Source organism: Pecten maximus, chromosome 4, assembly GCF_902652985.1.
Source record: "Pecten maximus chromosome 4, xPecMax1.1, whole genome shotgun sequence".
NCBI classification, from domain to species: Eukaryota; Metazoa; Mollusca; class Bivalvia; order Pectinida; family Pectinidae; genus Pecten; species Pecten maximus.
The window spans coordinates 3549231-3564836 of NC_047018.1; the positions used below are offsets into that span (position 1 = coordinate 3549231).

Here is a 15606-nt window from a genome sequence, read left to right on the forward strand (position 1 = left end):
AGGAGTAGACTACACATTTTCAATGGCCGATTTTTGGATTACCTGAAGTGCTGTAACCATTAGATGTACAACAATGTGTGGCAAGCCCTGTGTCTGGAGACTGGTACTCCTGTGCTCTCTGTTTCAGATATCTCTATCGTACACTAACTCATATACAGATGCTGAAGAAAGACGGCGAAACCATGTTCCACATTTGAACAAAAACAAAGTGAACACACTTGGTCCCGTTCTAAAACGACACGTATCGGAATTGAGAGAGACTAAAAACAAAAAGGTTGACATCATCTTTCTGGTGGATAGTTCATCAAGTGTCGGGGCCCACGATTTCGTCAATGAGGTGAAGTTCGTGAGAAAACTACTGGCCGATTTCACAGTGGACTCGAATCATACCCGAGTGTCGGTGGTGACGTTCTCCTCCAAAAGTCGAGTTCTACGTCAGATAGATTACATCTCGGATACTTCAGACGACCAACACAAGTGTTCACTCCTACAACAGGACATTCCTAAGATCCAATTCAGGCCCGGAGGGACGTATACACTGGGAGCTTTTCTACAGGCAAAGGTGGGGCATATCCAATCCTATGTAATGGACTTCTCCAAAACATACCCTGTTATATAACCTATACATATCGTGTATAACCTATACATATCGTGTTTAACCTATACATATCGTGTATAACCCATACATATCGTGTATAACCTATAACTATCGTGTATAACCTACATATCGTGTATAACCCATACATATCGTGTATAACCTATACATATCGTGTATAACCTACATATCGTGTATAACCCATACATATCGTGTATAACCCATACATATCGTGTATAACCCATACATATCGTGTATAACCCATAAATATCGTGTATAACCTATACATATCGTGTATAACCTCTACATATCGTGTATAACCTATACATATCGTGTATAACCTATACATATCGTGTATAACCTATACATATCGTGTATAACCTATACATATCGTGTATAACCTACATATCGTGTATAACCTATACATATCGTGTATAACCCATAAATATCGTGTATAACCCATACATATCGTGTATAACCCATACATATCGTGTATAACCCATACATATCGTGTATAACCCATACATATCGTGTATAACCCATACATATCGTGTATAACCCATACATATCGTGTATAACCCATACATATCATGTATAACCCATACATATCGTGTATAACCTATACATATCATGTATAACCTATACATATCGTGTTTAACCTATACATATCTTGTATAACCCATACATATCGTGTATAACCCATACATATCGTGTATAACCTATACATATCGTGTATAACCTATACATATCGTGTATAACCTATACATATCGTGTATAACCTATACATATCGTGTATAACCCATACATATCGTGTATAACCCATACATATTGTGTATAACCCATACATATCGTGTATAACCCATACATATCGTGTATAACCCATACATATCATGTATAACCCATACATATCGTGTTTAACCTACATATCGTGTATAACCAAAACATATCGTGTATAACCCATACATATCATGTATAACCCATACATATCGTGTATAACCCATACATATCGTGTTTAACCTACATATCGTGTATAACCCATACATATCGTGTATAACCTATACATATCGTGTATAACCTATACATATCGTGTATAACCTATACATATCGTGTATAACCTACTACATATCGTGTATAACCCATACATATCGTGTATAACCCATACATATCGTGTATAACCTATACATATCGTGTATAACCTATACATATCGTGTATAACCTATACATATCGTGTATAACCTACATATCGTGTATAACCTATACATATCGTGTATAACCCATACATATCGTGTATAACCTACACATATCGTGTATAACCCATACATATCGTGTATAACCCATACATATCGTGTATAACCTATACATATCGTGTATAACCTATACATATCGTGTATAACCTATACATATCGTGTATAACCTATACATATCGTGTATAACCTATACATATCGTGTATAACCCATACATATCGTGTATAACCTATACATATCGTGTATAACCTATACATATCGTGTATAACCTATACATATCGTGTATAACCTATACATATCGTGTATAACCCATACATATCGTGTATAACCTATACATATCGTGTATAACCCATACATATCGTGTATAACCTATACATATCGTGTATAACCTATACATATCGTGTATAACCTATACATATCGTGTATAACCCATACATATCGTGTATAACCCATACATATCGTGTATAACCTATACATATCGTGTATAACCCATACATATCGTGTATAACCTACATATCGTGTATAACCATACATATCGTGTATAACCTATACATATCGTGTATAACCTATACATATCGTGTATAACCTATACATATCGTGTATAACCTATACATATCGTGTATAACCTACATATCGTGTATAACCTATACATATTGTGTATAACCTATACATATTGTGTATAACCCATACATATCGTGTATAACCTATACATATCGTGTATAACCTATACATATCGTGTATAACCTATACATATCGTGTATAACCCATACATATTGTGTATAACCTATACATATTGTGTATAACCCATACATATCGTGTATAACCTATACATATCGTGTATAACCCATACATATTGTGTATAACCTATACATATCGTGTATAACCTACACATATCGTGTATAACCCATACATATTGTGTATAACCCATACATATCGTGTATAACCTATACATATTGTGTATAACCCATACATATCGTGTATGACCTATACATATCGTGTATAACCTACACATATCGTGTATAACCCATACATATCGTGTATAACCCATACATATCGTGTATAACCCATACATATCGTGTATAACCTAGACATATCGTGTATAACCTATACATATTGTGTATAACCCATACATATCGTGTATAACCTATACATATCGTGTATAACCTACACATATCGTGTATAACCTATACATATCGTGTATAACCTCTACATATCGTGTATAACCTATACATATCGTGTATAACCTCTACATATCGTGTATAACCCTATACATATCGTGTATAACCCATACATATCGTGTATAACCCATACATATCGTGTATAACCTATACATATCGTGTATAACCCATACATATCGTGTATAACCTATACATATCGTGTATAACCCATACATATCGTGTATAACCTATACATATCGTGTATAACCTCTACATATCGTGTATAACCTACATATCGTGTATAACCCATACATAACGTGTATAACCTATACATATCGTGTATAACCTACATATCGTGTATAACCTATACATATCGTGTATAACCCATATATATCGTGTATAACCTATACATATCGTGTATAACCCATATATATCGTGTATAACCTATACATATCGTGTATAACCTATACATATCGTGTATAATCTATACATATCGTGTATAACCCATACATAACGTGTATAACCCATACATATCGTGTATAACCTATACATATCGTGTATAATCTATACATATCGTGTATAACCCATACATAACGTGTATAACCTATACATATCGTGTATAACACTTACATATCGTGTATAACCTATACATATCGTGTATAACTTATATACGTCGTATATATTCTGTATACGTATATAGGTCGTACGTGCCATTTACATGTACATGTCCTGTCTACTCTGCACATGCCTTACGAATTAGTTTTTTTGCAATGCGTGATTTTAATTCGCTTTGAACCACTAATAAAGTGTATGACGCAGGTGGACTTTATCCAAAATAAACAGTTGTATCAACACAAACCTTTTAATTAGGATTCAGTTTCATAAATATTCCAATGTTATCGGTCCTTCCGAAAATGTAGCCATGGTAACTGGTAACATTCTGACGGAAGTGACCACTGCACGAGGTACTACGCCACAGGCTCCTGATAACGCTAGAGCAGCAGGATGCTCCCCTGACGTGTAGTGTCATATTTCATAGCTCTCTCCCACCCACTGATAGGTCATTAGCAACATGTCATCAACAACATGTCTGTTTCATGAACAAGCCTTTCGTTTTCTGCTAAATCACGTCAGACTGATGTCAATTCATGTGGCTATATCGCTTGATCTTGTTTTTGTTTTGATTGGAACCGTTTGCTGAGAACATGGATTTTCATCCATCGTAGTCCGACACCAAAAGTCACATCTGTCAGAGAAAATGTTATTTCAAAGAATGGCTGCTCTTGTATCACGAACAAAAATAAACATTTTTTCTTTCAAGATCGGGTAAGGACATTTTAACCCAAACCTTCCCAAAGTTTTCACTTAAAGCTGAATCCTTCAATGGCTTTATTTTGTATCTTGACCTTGTACCTTTATTCGGGATTTTGACCCTTAATGACAATTAAACCTATACACGGTTTATCAGTCTCTGTATTGCATTATTTTGTTTGTTTGGACCTGTGTGACCTAATTTTACTGTGTTATTAATTTGTTATTTTGTTAAATTTGAACCTGATTATTTTGTGTACGTTGTATATAAATTTGTTCGCGGAGCCTTGAATATCATTTTGTATGATATATATGTGTTGACTGTATAACATGTATACGTGTTGAGTTTATGACATATATATGTTGACTGTATGACATATGTGTGTTGAGTGTATGACATATGTGTGTTGACTATATGTTGACTATATGATATATATATGTTGACTATATGATATATGTGTGTTGACTATATGATATATGTGTGTTGACTGTATGACATATGGGTGTTGACTGTATGACATATGTGTGTTGACTGTATGGCATATGTGTGTTGACTGTATGGCATATGTGTGTTGACTGTATGATATATGTGTGTTGACTGTATGGCATATGTGTGTTGACTGTATGACATATGTGTGTTGACTGTATGAAATATATGTGTTGACTGTATGACATATGTGTGTTGACTGTATGGCATATGTGTGTTGACTGTATGACATATGTGTGTTGACTGTATGGCATATGTGTGTTGACTGTATGGCATATGTGTGTTGACTGCATGAAATATGTGTGTTGACTTATGACATATGTGTGTTGACTGTATGACATATGTGTGTTGACTGTATGACATATGTGTGTTTGTTGACTGTATGACACATGTGTGTTGACTGTATGACATATGTGTGTTGATTGTATGAAATGTGTGTTGACTGTATGAAATGTGTGTTGACTGTATGACATATGTGTGTTGACTGTATGACATATGTGTGTGTGATGACTGTATGGCATGTTTGTTGACTGTATGACATATGTGTGTTGACTGTATGAAATATGTGTGTTGACTGTATGAAATATGTGTGTTGACTGTATGACATATGTGTGTTGACTGTATGACATATGTGTGTGTGATGACTGTATGGCATGCTTGTTGACTGTATGACATATGTGTGTTGACTGTTTAAAATATACGTGTTGACTGTATGACATATGTGTATTGACTGTATGACACATGTGTGTTGTCCTTTGTTATATATCTTTTTCTAATGGGTACAATATTATAATCACCGATAAATGCTATGTAGGCAAGGCAAGATAGCACAGAAACTTAATTATGATCATTTCGATTCGGTTAAAATATAAATAAATAAATGTTGAGGGAATTGTGTCATATCGGGTCAAAAATCATGATGCTTTTTTTAGTGGTTACCATGGTTTTCACAGGTCTGAAAACACTATTTTATCCGTAAATATACAAAACCCTAGATAACGTCGATGTGTTAGGATAATGTGACCGAAATATCCTAAATACATTATCGGCCTGGTGTTGGTAAAACGAGAGTGAAATGTGAGGGATACCATCGCTAGAGTGTCTGGGAACTATAACGACTGACAATATCAGACCCTTACCGTAACCCGGGGGGTATCATGGTACATAATCATAATCAATCATTTTCAAGCGGTTTTCAACTTCTGTCCTACGCCATGTCTACATTTACACAATGAGTAGCTACTAAGTAATCCTCACACCCATCCCGGGAACATTGTAGGAACTACTGATTAATACCATATTACACCACCCCAAAACATTGTAGGAACTGCTGATTAATCCCATATTGTCCCACTCCCGGGAACATTGTAGGAACTACTGATTAATACCATATTACACCACCCCAAAACATTGTAGGAACTGCTGACTAATCCCATATTGTCCCACTCCCGGGAACATTGTAGGAGCTGCTGATTAATACCATATTACCCCACTCCCGGGAACATTGTAGGAGCTGCTGATTAATCCCATATTACCCCACTCCCGGGAACATTGTAGGAACTGCTGATTAATTCCATATTACCCCACTCCCGGGAACATTGTAGGAACTGCCGATTAATCCCATACTACCTCTATCCCGGGAACATTGTAGGAGCTGCTGATTAATACCATATTACCCCACTCCCGGGAACATTGTAGGAGCTGCTGATTAATCCCATATTACCCCACTCCCGGGAACATTGTAGGAACTGCTGATTAATCCCATATTACCCCACTCCCGGGAACATTGTAGGAACTGCCGATTAATCCCATACTACCTCTATCCCGGGAACATTGTAGGAACTGCTGATTAATACCATATTGCCCCACTCCCGGGAACATTGTAGGAACTGCTGATTAATCCCATATTACCCCAATCCCACGAACATTGTAGGAACTGCCGATTAATCCCATACTACCTCTATCCCGGGAACATTGTAGGAACTGCTGATTAATCCCATATTACCCCACTCCCGGGAACATTGTAGGAGCTGCTGATTTATCCCATATTACCCCACTCCCGGGAACATTGTAGGAACTGCTGATTAATCCCATATTGTCCCACTCCCGGGAACATTGTAGGAGCTGCTGATTAATCCCATATTACCCCACTCCCGGGAACATTGTAGGAACTGCCGATTAATCCCATATTACCCCCATCCCGGGAACATTGTAGGAACTGCTGATTAATCCCATATTACCCCACTCCCGGGAACATTGTAGGAACTGCTGATTAATACCATATTACCCCCATCACGGGAACATTGTAGGAACTGCTGATTAATCCCATATTACCCCACTCCCAGGAACATTGTAGGAACTGCTGATTAATCCCATATTACCCCACTCCCGGGAACATTGTAGGAACTGCTGATTAATCCCATATTACCCCCACTCCCGGGAACATTGTAGGAACTGCTGATTAATCCCATATTACCCCACTCCCGGGAACATTGTAGGAACTGCTGATTAATACCATATTACCCCCATCCCGGGAACATTGTAGGAACTGCTGATTAATCCCATATTACCCCACTCCCGGGAACATTGTAGGAGCTGCTGATTAATCCCATATTACCCCACTCCCGGGAACATTGTAGGAACTGCTGATTAATCCCATATTACCCCACTCCCGGGAACATTGTAGGAACTGCCGATTAATCCCATATTACCCCTATCCCGGGAACATTGTAGGAGCTGCTGATTAATACCATATTACCCCACTCCCGGGAACATTGTAGGAGCTGCTGATTAATCCCATATTACCCCACTCCCGGGAACATTGTAGGAACTGCTGATTAATCCCATATTACCCCACTCCCGGGAACATTGTAGGAACTGCTGATTAATCCCATATTACCCCTACTCCCGGGAACATTGTAGGAACTGCTGATTAATACCATATTACCCCACTCCCGGGAACATTGTAGGAACTGCTGATTAATCCCATATTACCCCACTCCCACGAACATTGTAGGAACTGCTGATTAATCCCATACTACCTCTATCCCGGGAACATTGTAGGAACTGCTGATTAATCCCATATTACCCCACTCCCGGGAACATTGTAGGAACTGCTGATTAATCCCATATTACCCCACTCCCGGGAACATTGTAGGAACTGCTGATTAATCCCATATTACCCCACTCCCGGGAACATTGTAGGAAGCTGCTGATTAATCCCATATTACCCCACTCCCGGGAACATTGTAGGAACTGCTGATTAATCCCATATTACCCCACTCCCGGGAACATTGTAGGAACTGCTGATTAATCCCATATTACCCCACTCCCGGGAACATTGTAGGAACTGCTGATTAATACCATATTACCCCACTCCCGGGAACATTGTAGGAACTGCTGATTAATCCCATATTACCCCACTCCCGGGAACATTGTAGGAACTGCTGATTAATCCCATATTACCCCACTCCCGGGAACATTGTAGGAACTGCTGATTAATCCCATATTACCCCATCCCGGGAACATTGTAGGAACTGCTGATTAATCCCATATTACCCCACTCCCGGGAACATTGTAGGAACTGCTGATTAATACCATATTACCCCACTCCCGGGAACATTGTAGGAACTGCTGATTAATCCCATATTACCCCACTCCCAGGAACATTGTAGGAACTGCTGATTAATCCCATATTACCCCACTCCCAGGAACATTGTAGGAACTGCTGATTAATCCCATATTACCCCACTCCCGGGAACATTGTAGGAACTGCTGATTAATACCATATTACCCCACTCCCACGAACATTGTAGGAACTGCTGATTAATACCATATTACCCCACTCCCGGGAACATTGTAGGAACTGCTGATTAATCCCATATTACCCCACTCCCGGGAACATTGTAGGAACTGCTGATTAATCCCATATTACCCCACTCCCGGGAACATTGTAGGAACTGCTGATTAATACCATATTACCCCACTCCCGGAACATTGTAGGAACTGCTGATTAATCCCATATTACCCCACTCCCGGGAACATTGTAGGAACTGCTGATTAATCCCATATTACCCCCATCCCGGGAACATTGTAGGAACTGCTGATTAATACCATATTACCCCCACTCCCGGGAACATTGTAGGAACTGCTGATTAATACCATATTACCCCACTCCCGGGAACATTGTAGGAACTGCTGATTAATCCCATATTACCCCACTCCCGGGAACATTGTAGGAACTGCCGATTAATCCCATATTACCCCATCCCGGGAACATTGTAGGAACTGCTGATTAATACCATATTACACCACTCCCGGGAACATTGTAGGAACTGCTGATTAATCCCATATTACCCCACTCCCAGGAACATTGTAGGAACTGCTGATTAATACCATATTACACCACTCCCACGAACATTGTAGGAACTGCTGATTAATACCATATTACCCCACTCCCGGGAACATTGTAGGAACTGCTGATTAATACCATATTACCCCACTCCCGGGAACATTGTAGGAACTGCTGATTAATCCCATATTACCCCACTCCCAGGAACATTGTAGGAACTGCTGATTAATCCCATATTACCCCACTCCCGGGAACATTGTAGGAACTGCTGATTAATCCCATATTACCCCACTCCCGGGAACATTGTAGGAACTGCTGATTAATCCCATATTACCCCACTCCCAGGAACATTGTAGGAACTGCTGATTAATACCATATTACCCCACTCCCGGGAACATTGTAGGAACTGCTGATTAATCCCATATTACCCCACTCCCGGGAACATTGTAGGAACTGCTGATTAATCCCATATTACCCCACTCCCAGGGAACATTGTAGGAACTGCTGATTAATACCATATTACCCCACTCCCGGGAACATTGTAGGAACTGCTGATTAATACCATATTACCCCACTCCCGGGAACATTGTAGGAACTGCTGATTAATACCATATTACACCACTCCCGGGAACATTGTAGGAACTGCTGATTAATCCCATATTACCCCACTCCCAGGAACATTGTAGGAACTGCTGATTAATACCATATTACCCCACTCCCGGGAACATTGTAGGAACTGCTGATTAATACCATATTACCCCACTCCCGGGAACATTGTAGGAACTGCCTGATTAATACCATATTACACCACTCCCGGGAACATTGTAGGAACTGCTGATTAATACCATATTACCCCACTCCCAGGAACATTGTAGGAACTGCTGATTAATACCATATTACCCCACTCCCGGGAACATTGTAGGAACTGCTGATTAATCCCATATTACCCCCATCCCGGGAACATTGTAGGAACTGCTGATTAATACCATATTACACCACTCCCACGAACATTGTAGGAACTGCTGATTAATACCATATTACCCCACTCCCAGGGAACATTGTAGGAACTGCTGATTAATCCCATATTACCCCACTCCCGGGAACATTGTAGGAACTGCTGATTAATCCCATATTACCCCACTCCCGGGAACATTGTAGGAACTGCTGATTAATCCCATATTACCCCCACTCCCGGGAACATTGTAGGAACTGCTGATTAATCCCATATTACCCCACTCCCGGGAACATTGTAGGAACTGCTGATTAATACCATATTACCCCACTCCCGGGAACATTGTAGGAACTGCTGATTAATCCCATATTACCCCCACTCCCGGGAACATTGTAGGAACTGCTGATTAATCCCATATTACCCCACTCCCAGGAACATTGTAGGAACTGCTGATTAATCCCATATTACCCCACTCCCAGGAACATTGTAGGAACTGCTGATTAATCCCATATTACCCCACTCCCAGGAACATTGTAGGAACTGCTGATTAATCCCATATTACCCCACTCCCAGGAACATTGTAGGAACTGCTGATTAATACCATATTACCCCACTCCCGGGAACATTGTAGGAACTGCTGATTAATCCCATATTACCCCACTCCCGGGAACATTGTAGGAACTGCTGATTAATCCCATATTACCCCACTCCCGGGAACATTGTAGGAACTGCTGATTAATACCATATTACCCCACTCCCGGGAACATTGTAGGAACTGCTGATTAATCCCATATTACCCCACTCCCGGGAACATTGCAGGAACTGCTGATTAATACCATATTACCCCACTCCCAGGGAACATTGTAGGAACTGACGATTAATCCCATATTACCCCACCCCCGGGAACATTGTAGGAACTGCTGATTAATCCCATATTACCCCACTCCCAGGAACATTGTAGGAACTGCTGATTAATACCATATTACCCCACTCCCGGGAACATTGTAGGAACTGCCTGATTAATCCCATATTACCCCCACTCCCGGGAACATTGTAGGAACTGCTGATTAATCCCATATTACCCCACTCCCAGGAACATTGTAGGAACTGTCGATTAATACCATATTACCCCCATCCCGGGAACATTGTAGGAACTGCTGATTAATACCATATTACCCCACTCCCGGGAACATTGTAGGAACTGCTGATTAATACCATATTACCCCACCCCCGGGAACATTGTAGGAAGAGCTGATTAATCCCGTATTACCCCACTCCCGGGAACATTGTAGGAACTGCTGATTAATCCCATATTACCCCACCCCCGGGAACATTGCAGGAACTGCTGATTAATACCATATTACCCCACTCCCAGGAACATTGTAGGAACTGACGATTAATCCCATATTACCCCACCCCCGGGAACATTGTAGGAACTGCTGATTAATCCCATATTACCCCACCCCCGGGAACATTGTAGGAACTGCTGATTAATACCATATTACCCCACTCCCGGGAACATTGTAGGAACTGCCGATTAATCCCATATTACCCCCATCCCGGGAACATTGTAGGAACTGCTGATTAATCCCATATTACCCCTCTCCCAGGAACATTTTAGGAACTGTCGATTAATACCATATTACCCCCATCCCGGGAACATTGTAGGAACTGCTGATTAATACCATATTACCCCCATCCCGGGAACATTGTAGGAACTGCTGATTAATCCCATATTACCCACTCCCGGGAACATTGTAGGAACTGCTGATTAATCCCATATTACCCCACTCCCGGGAACATTGTAGGAACTGCTGATTAATACCATATTACCCCACTCCCGGGAACATTGTAGGAACTGCCGATTAATACCATATTACCCCCATCCCGGGAACATTGTAGGAACTGCCGATTAATCCCATATTACCCCAATCCCGGGAACATTGTAGGAACTGCCTGAATAATCCCATACTACCTCTATCCCGGGAACATTGTAGGAACTGCTGATTAATCCCATATTACCCCACTCCCGGGAACATTGTAGGAACTGCTGATTAATCCCATATTACCCCACTCCCGGGAACATTGTAGGAACTGCTGATTAATCCCATATTACCCCACTCCCAGGAACATTGTAGGAACTGCTGATTAATCCCATATTACCCCACTCCCGGGAACATTGTAGGAACTGCTGATTAATCCCATATTACCCCACTCCAGGAACATTGTAGGAACTGCTGATTAATACCATATTACCCCACTCCCGGGAACATTGTAGGAACTGCTGATTAATCCCATATTACCCCACTCCCAGGAACATTGTAGGAACTGCTGATTAATACCATATTACCCCACTCCCGGGAACATTGTAGGAACTGCTGATTAATACCATATTACCCCACTCCCGGGAACATTGTAGGAACTGCTGATTAATCCCATATTACCCCACCCCCGGGAACATTGCAGGAACTGCTGATTAATACCATATTACCCCACTCCCAGGAACATTGTAGGAACTGACGATTAATCCCATATTACCCCACCCCCGGGAACATTGTAGGAACTGCTGATTAATCCCATATTACCCCACCCCCGGGAACATTGTAGGAACTGCTGATTAATACCATATTACCCCACTCCCGGGAACATTGTAGGAACTGCCGATTAATCCCATATTACCCCCATCCCGGGAACATTGTAGGAACTGCTGATTAATCCCATATTACCCCTCTCCCAGGAACATTTTAGGAACTGTCGATTAATACCATATTACCCCCATCCCGGGAACATTGTAGGAACTGCTGATTAATACCATATTACCCCACTCCCGGGAACATTGTAGGAACTGCTGATTAATACCATATTACCCCACCCCCGGGAACATTGTAGGAAGAGCTGATTAATCCCGTATTACCCCACTCCCGGGAACATTGTAGGAACTGCTGATTAATCCCATATTACCCCACCCCCGGGAACATTGCAGGAACTGCTGATTAATACCATATTACCCCACTCCCAGGAACATTGTAGGAACTGACGATTAATCCCATATTACCCCTACCCCGGGAACATTGTAGGAACTGCTGATTAATCCCATATTACCCCACCCCCGGGAACATTGTAGGAACTGCTGATTAATACCATATTACCCCACTCCCGGGAACATTGTAGGAACTGCCGATTAATCCCATATTACCCCCATCCCGGGAACATTGTAGGAACTGCTGATTAATCCCATATTACCCCTCTCCCAGGAACATTTTAGGAACTGTCGATTAATACCATATTACCCCCATCCCGGGAACATTGTAGGAACTGCTGATTAATACCATATTACCCCCATCCCGGGAACATTGTAGGAACTGCTGATTAATCCCATATTACCCCACTCCCGGGAACATTGTAGGAACTGCTGATTAATCCCATATTACCCCACTCCCGGGAACATTGTAGGAACTGCTGATTAATACCATATTACCCCACTCCCGGGAACATTGTAGGAACTGCCGATTAATACCATATTACCCCCATCCCGGGAACATTGTAGGAACTGCCGATTAATCCCATATTACCCCAATCCCGGGAACATTGTAGGAACTGCCGAATAATCCCATACTACCTCTATCCCGGGAACATTGTAGGAACTGCTGATTAATCCCATATTACCCCACTCCCGGGAACATTGTAGGAACTGCTGATTAATCCCATATTACCCCACTCCCGGGAACATTGTAGGAACTGCTGATTAATCCCATATTACCCCACTCCCAGGAACATTGTAGGAACTGCTGATTAATCCCATATTACCCCACCCCCGGGAACATTGTAGGAACTGCTGATTAATACCATATTACCCCACTCCCGGGAACATTGTAGGAACTGCTGATTAATCCCATATTACCCCAATCCCACGAACATTGTAGGAACTGCTGATTAATACCATATTACCCCACTCCCGGGAACATTGTAGGAACTGCTGATTAATCCCATACTACCTCTATCCCGGGAACATTGTAGGAACTGCTGATTAATACCATATTACCCCACTCCCGGGAACATTGTAGGAACTGCTGATTAATACCATATTACCCCACTCCCGGGAACATTGTAGGAACTGCTGATTAATCCCATATTACCCCACTCCCGGGAACATTGTAGGAACTGCTGATTAATCCCATATTACCCCAATCCCACGAACATTGTAGGAACTGCTGATTAATCCCATACTACCTCTATCCCGGGAACATTGTAGGAACTGCTGATTAATCCCATATAACCCCACTCCCGGGAACATTGTAGGAACTGCTGATTAATCCCATATTACCCCACTCCCGGGAACATTGTAGGAACTGCTGATTAATCCCATATTACCCCACTCCCAGGAACATTGTAGGAACTGCTGATTAATCCCATATTACCCCACTCCCGGGAACATTGTAGGAGCTGCTGATTAATACCATATTACCCCACTCCCGGGAACATTGTAGGAACTGCTGATTAATCCCATATTGCCCCACTCCCGGGAACATTGTAGGAACTGCTGATTAATCCCATATTACCCCACTCCCGGGAACATTGTAGGAACTGCTGATTAATACCATATTACCCCACTCCCGGGAACATTGTAGGAACTGCTGATTAATACCATATTACCCCACTCCTGGGAACATTGTAGGAACTGCTGATTAATCCCATATTACCCCAATCCCACGAACATTGTAGGAACTGCCGATTAATACCATACTACCCCCATCCCTGGGAACATTGTAGGAACTGCTGATTAATACCATATTACCCCCATCCCGGGAACATTGTAACTTAAGGTCTAGAATGTATTGATAATGTAACATATACGTGTATTCCATTTCGATTACATGCGCAATTGGTGCCGCAATGAACGATATGTTTTAGTGAATATTTTAACATACTTACATAGTATAGATAATATATAGGATACATTGTATACTAGTTTTTACTGTATACAATACTTTCGATATATGGTATTGTTGTTGTTTATATAATGATGAAGAAGACATTGTTTATGTACACAGGATATACTGAGACACTCCCGTCCAGACTCAAACAAGGCAGTGTTTCTTATAACTGACGGTTTCTCCAATGGTGGCGACCCCAGACCACAGGCGCGCTTCCTGCGTCAAAACGGAGTTAAAATCTTCACATTTGGAATTCGGAATGGACACGTGAACGAACTGTATGACATGGCCTCGGAGCCAAAGAATGAGACCTGCTATATTCTCGAGACATTCGAGGAGTTCGAGTCCCTAGCACGCCGGGCATTGCATGAAGGTAATATCACCTATGGGTATGTCATTGTAGGATGCCCTGTTGATAGTATGAATGACATTATTAATAGCACAAGTATTTGTAGTTTTAACACTGATTACATTATCTTGATTAAATGAATTCTAGTACCTGGGGTTACATAACAACTCGACTGGGTATAAACCAATATATTTCTTTTTCAGTTTTTATAATTTAATTTTTGTA

At 41.1% G+C, this 15606-nt stretch overlaps 1 protein-coding gene across 1 annotated transcript in view; it reads left to right on the forward strand.

Moving 5' to 3' along the window:
- The window catches only part of LOC117324993 (sushi, von Willebrand factor type A, EGF and pentraxin domain-containing protein 1-like), a 60203-nt gene continuing 44597 nt past the window's right edge, over nt 1-15606 (forward strand). Inside the window, exons 1-2 of the mRNA XM_033880858.1 lie at nt 1-562; nt 15150-15405. Coding sequence (XP_033736749.1) covers nt 74-562; nt 15150-15405 — 745 coding nt within the window. The 5' untranslated portion in view covers nt 1-73. The remainder of the gene's footprint in view (nt 563-15149; nt 15406-15606) is intronic.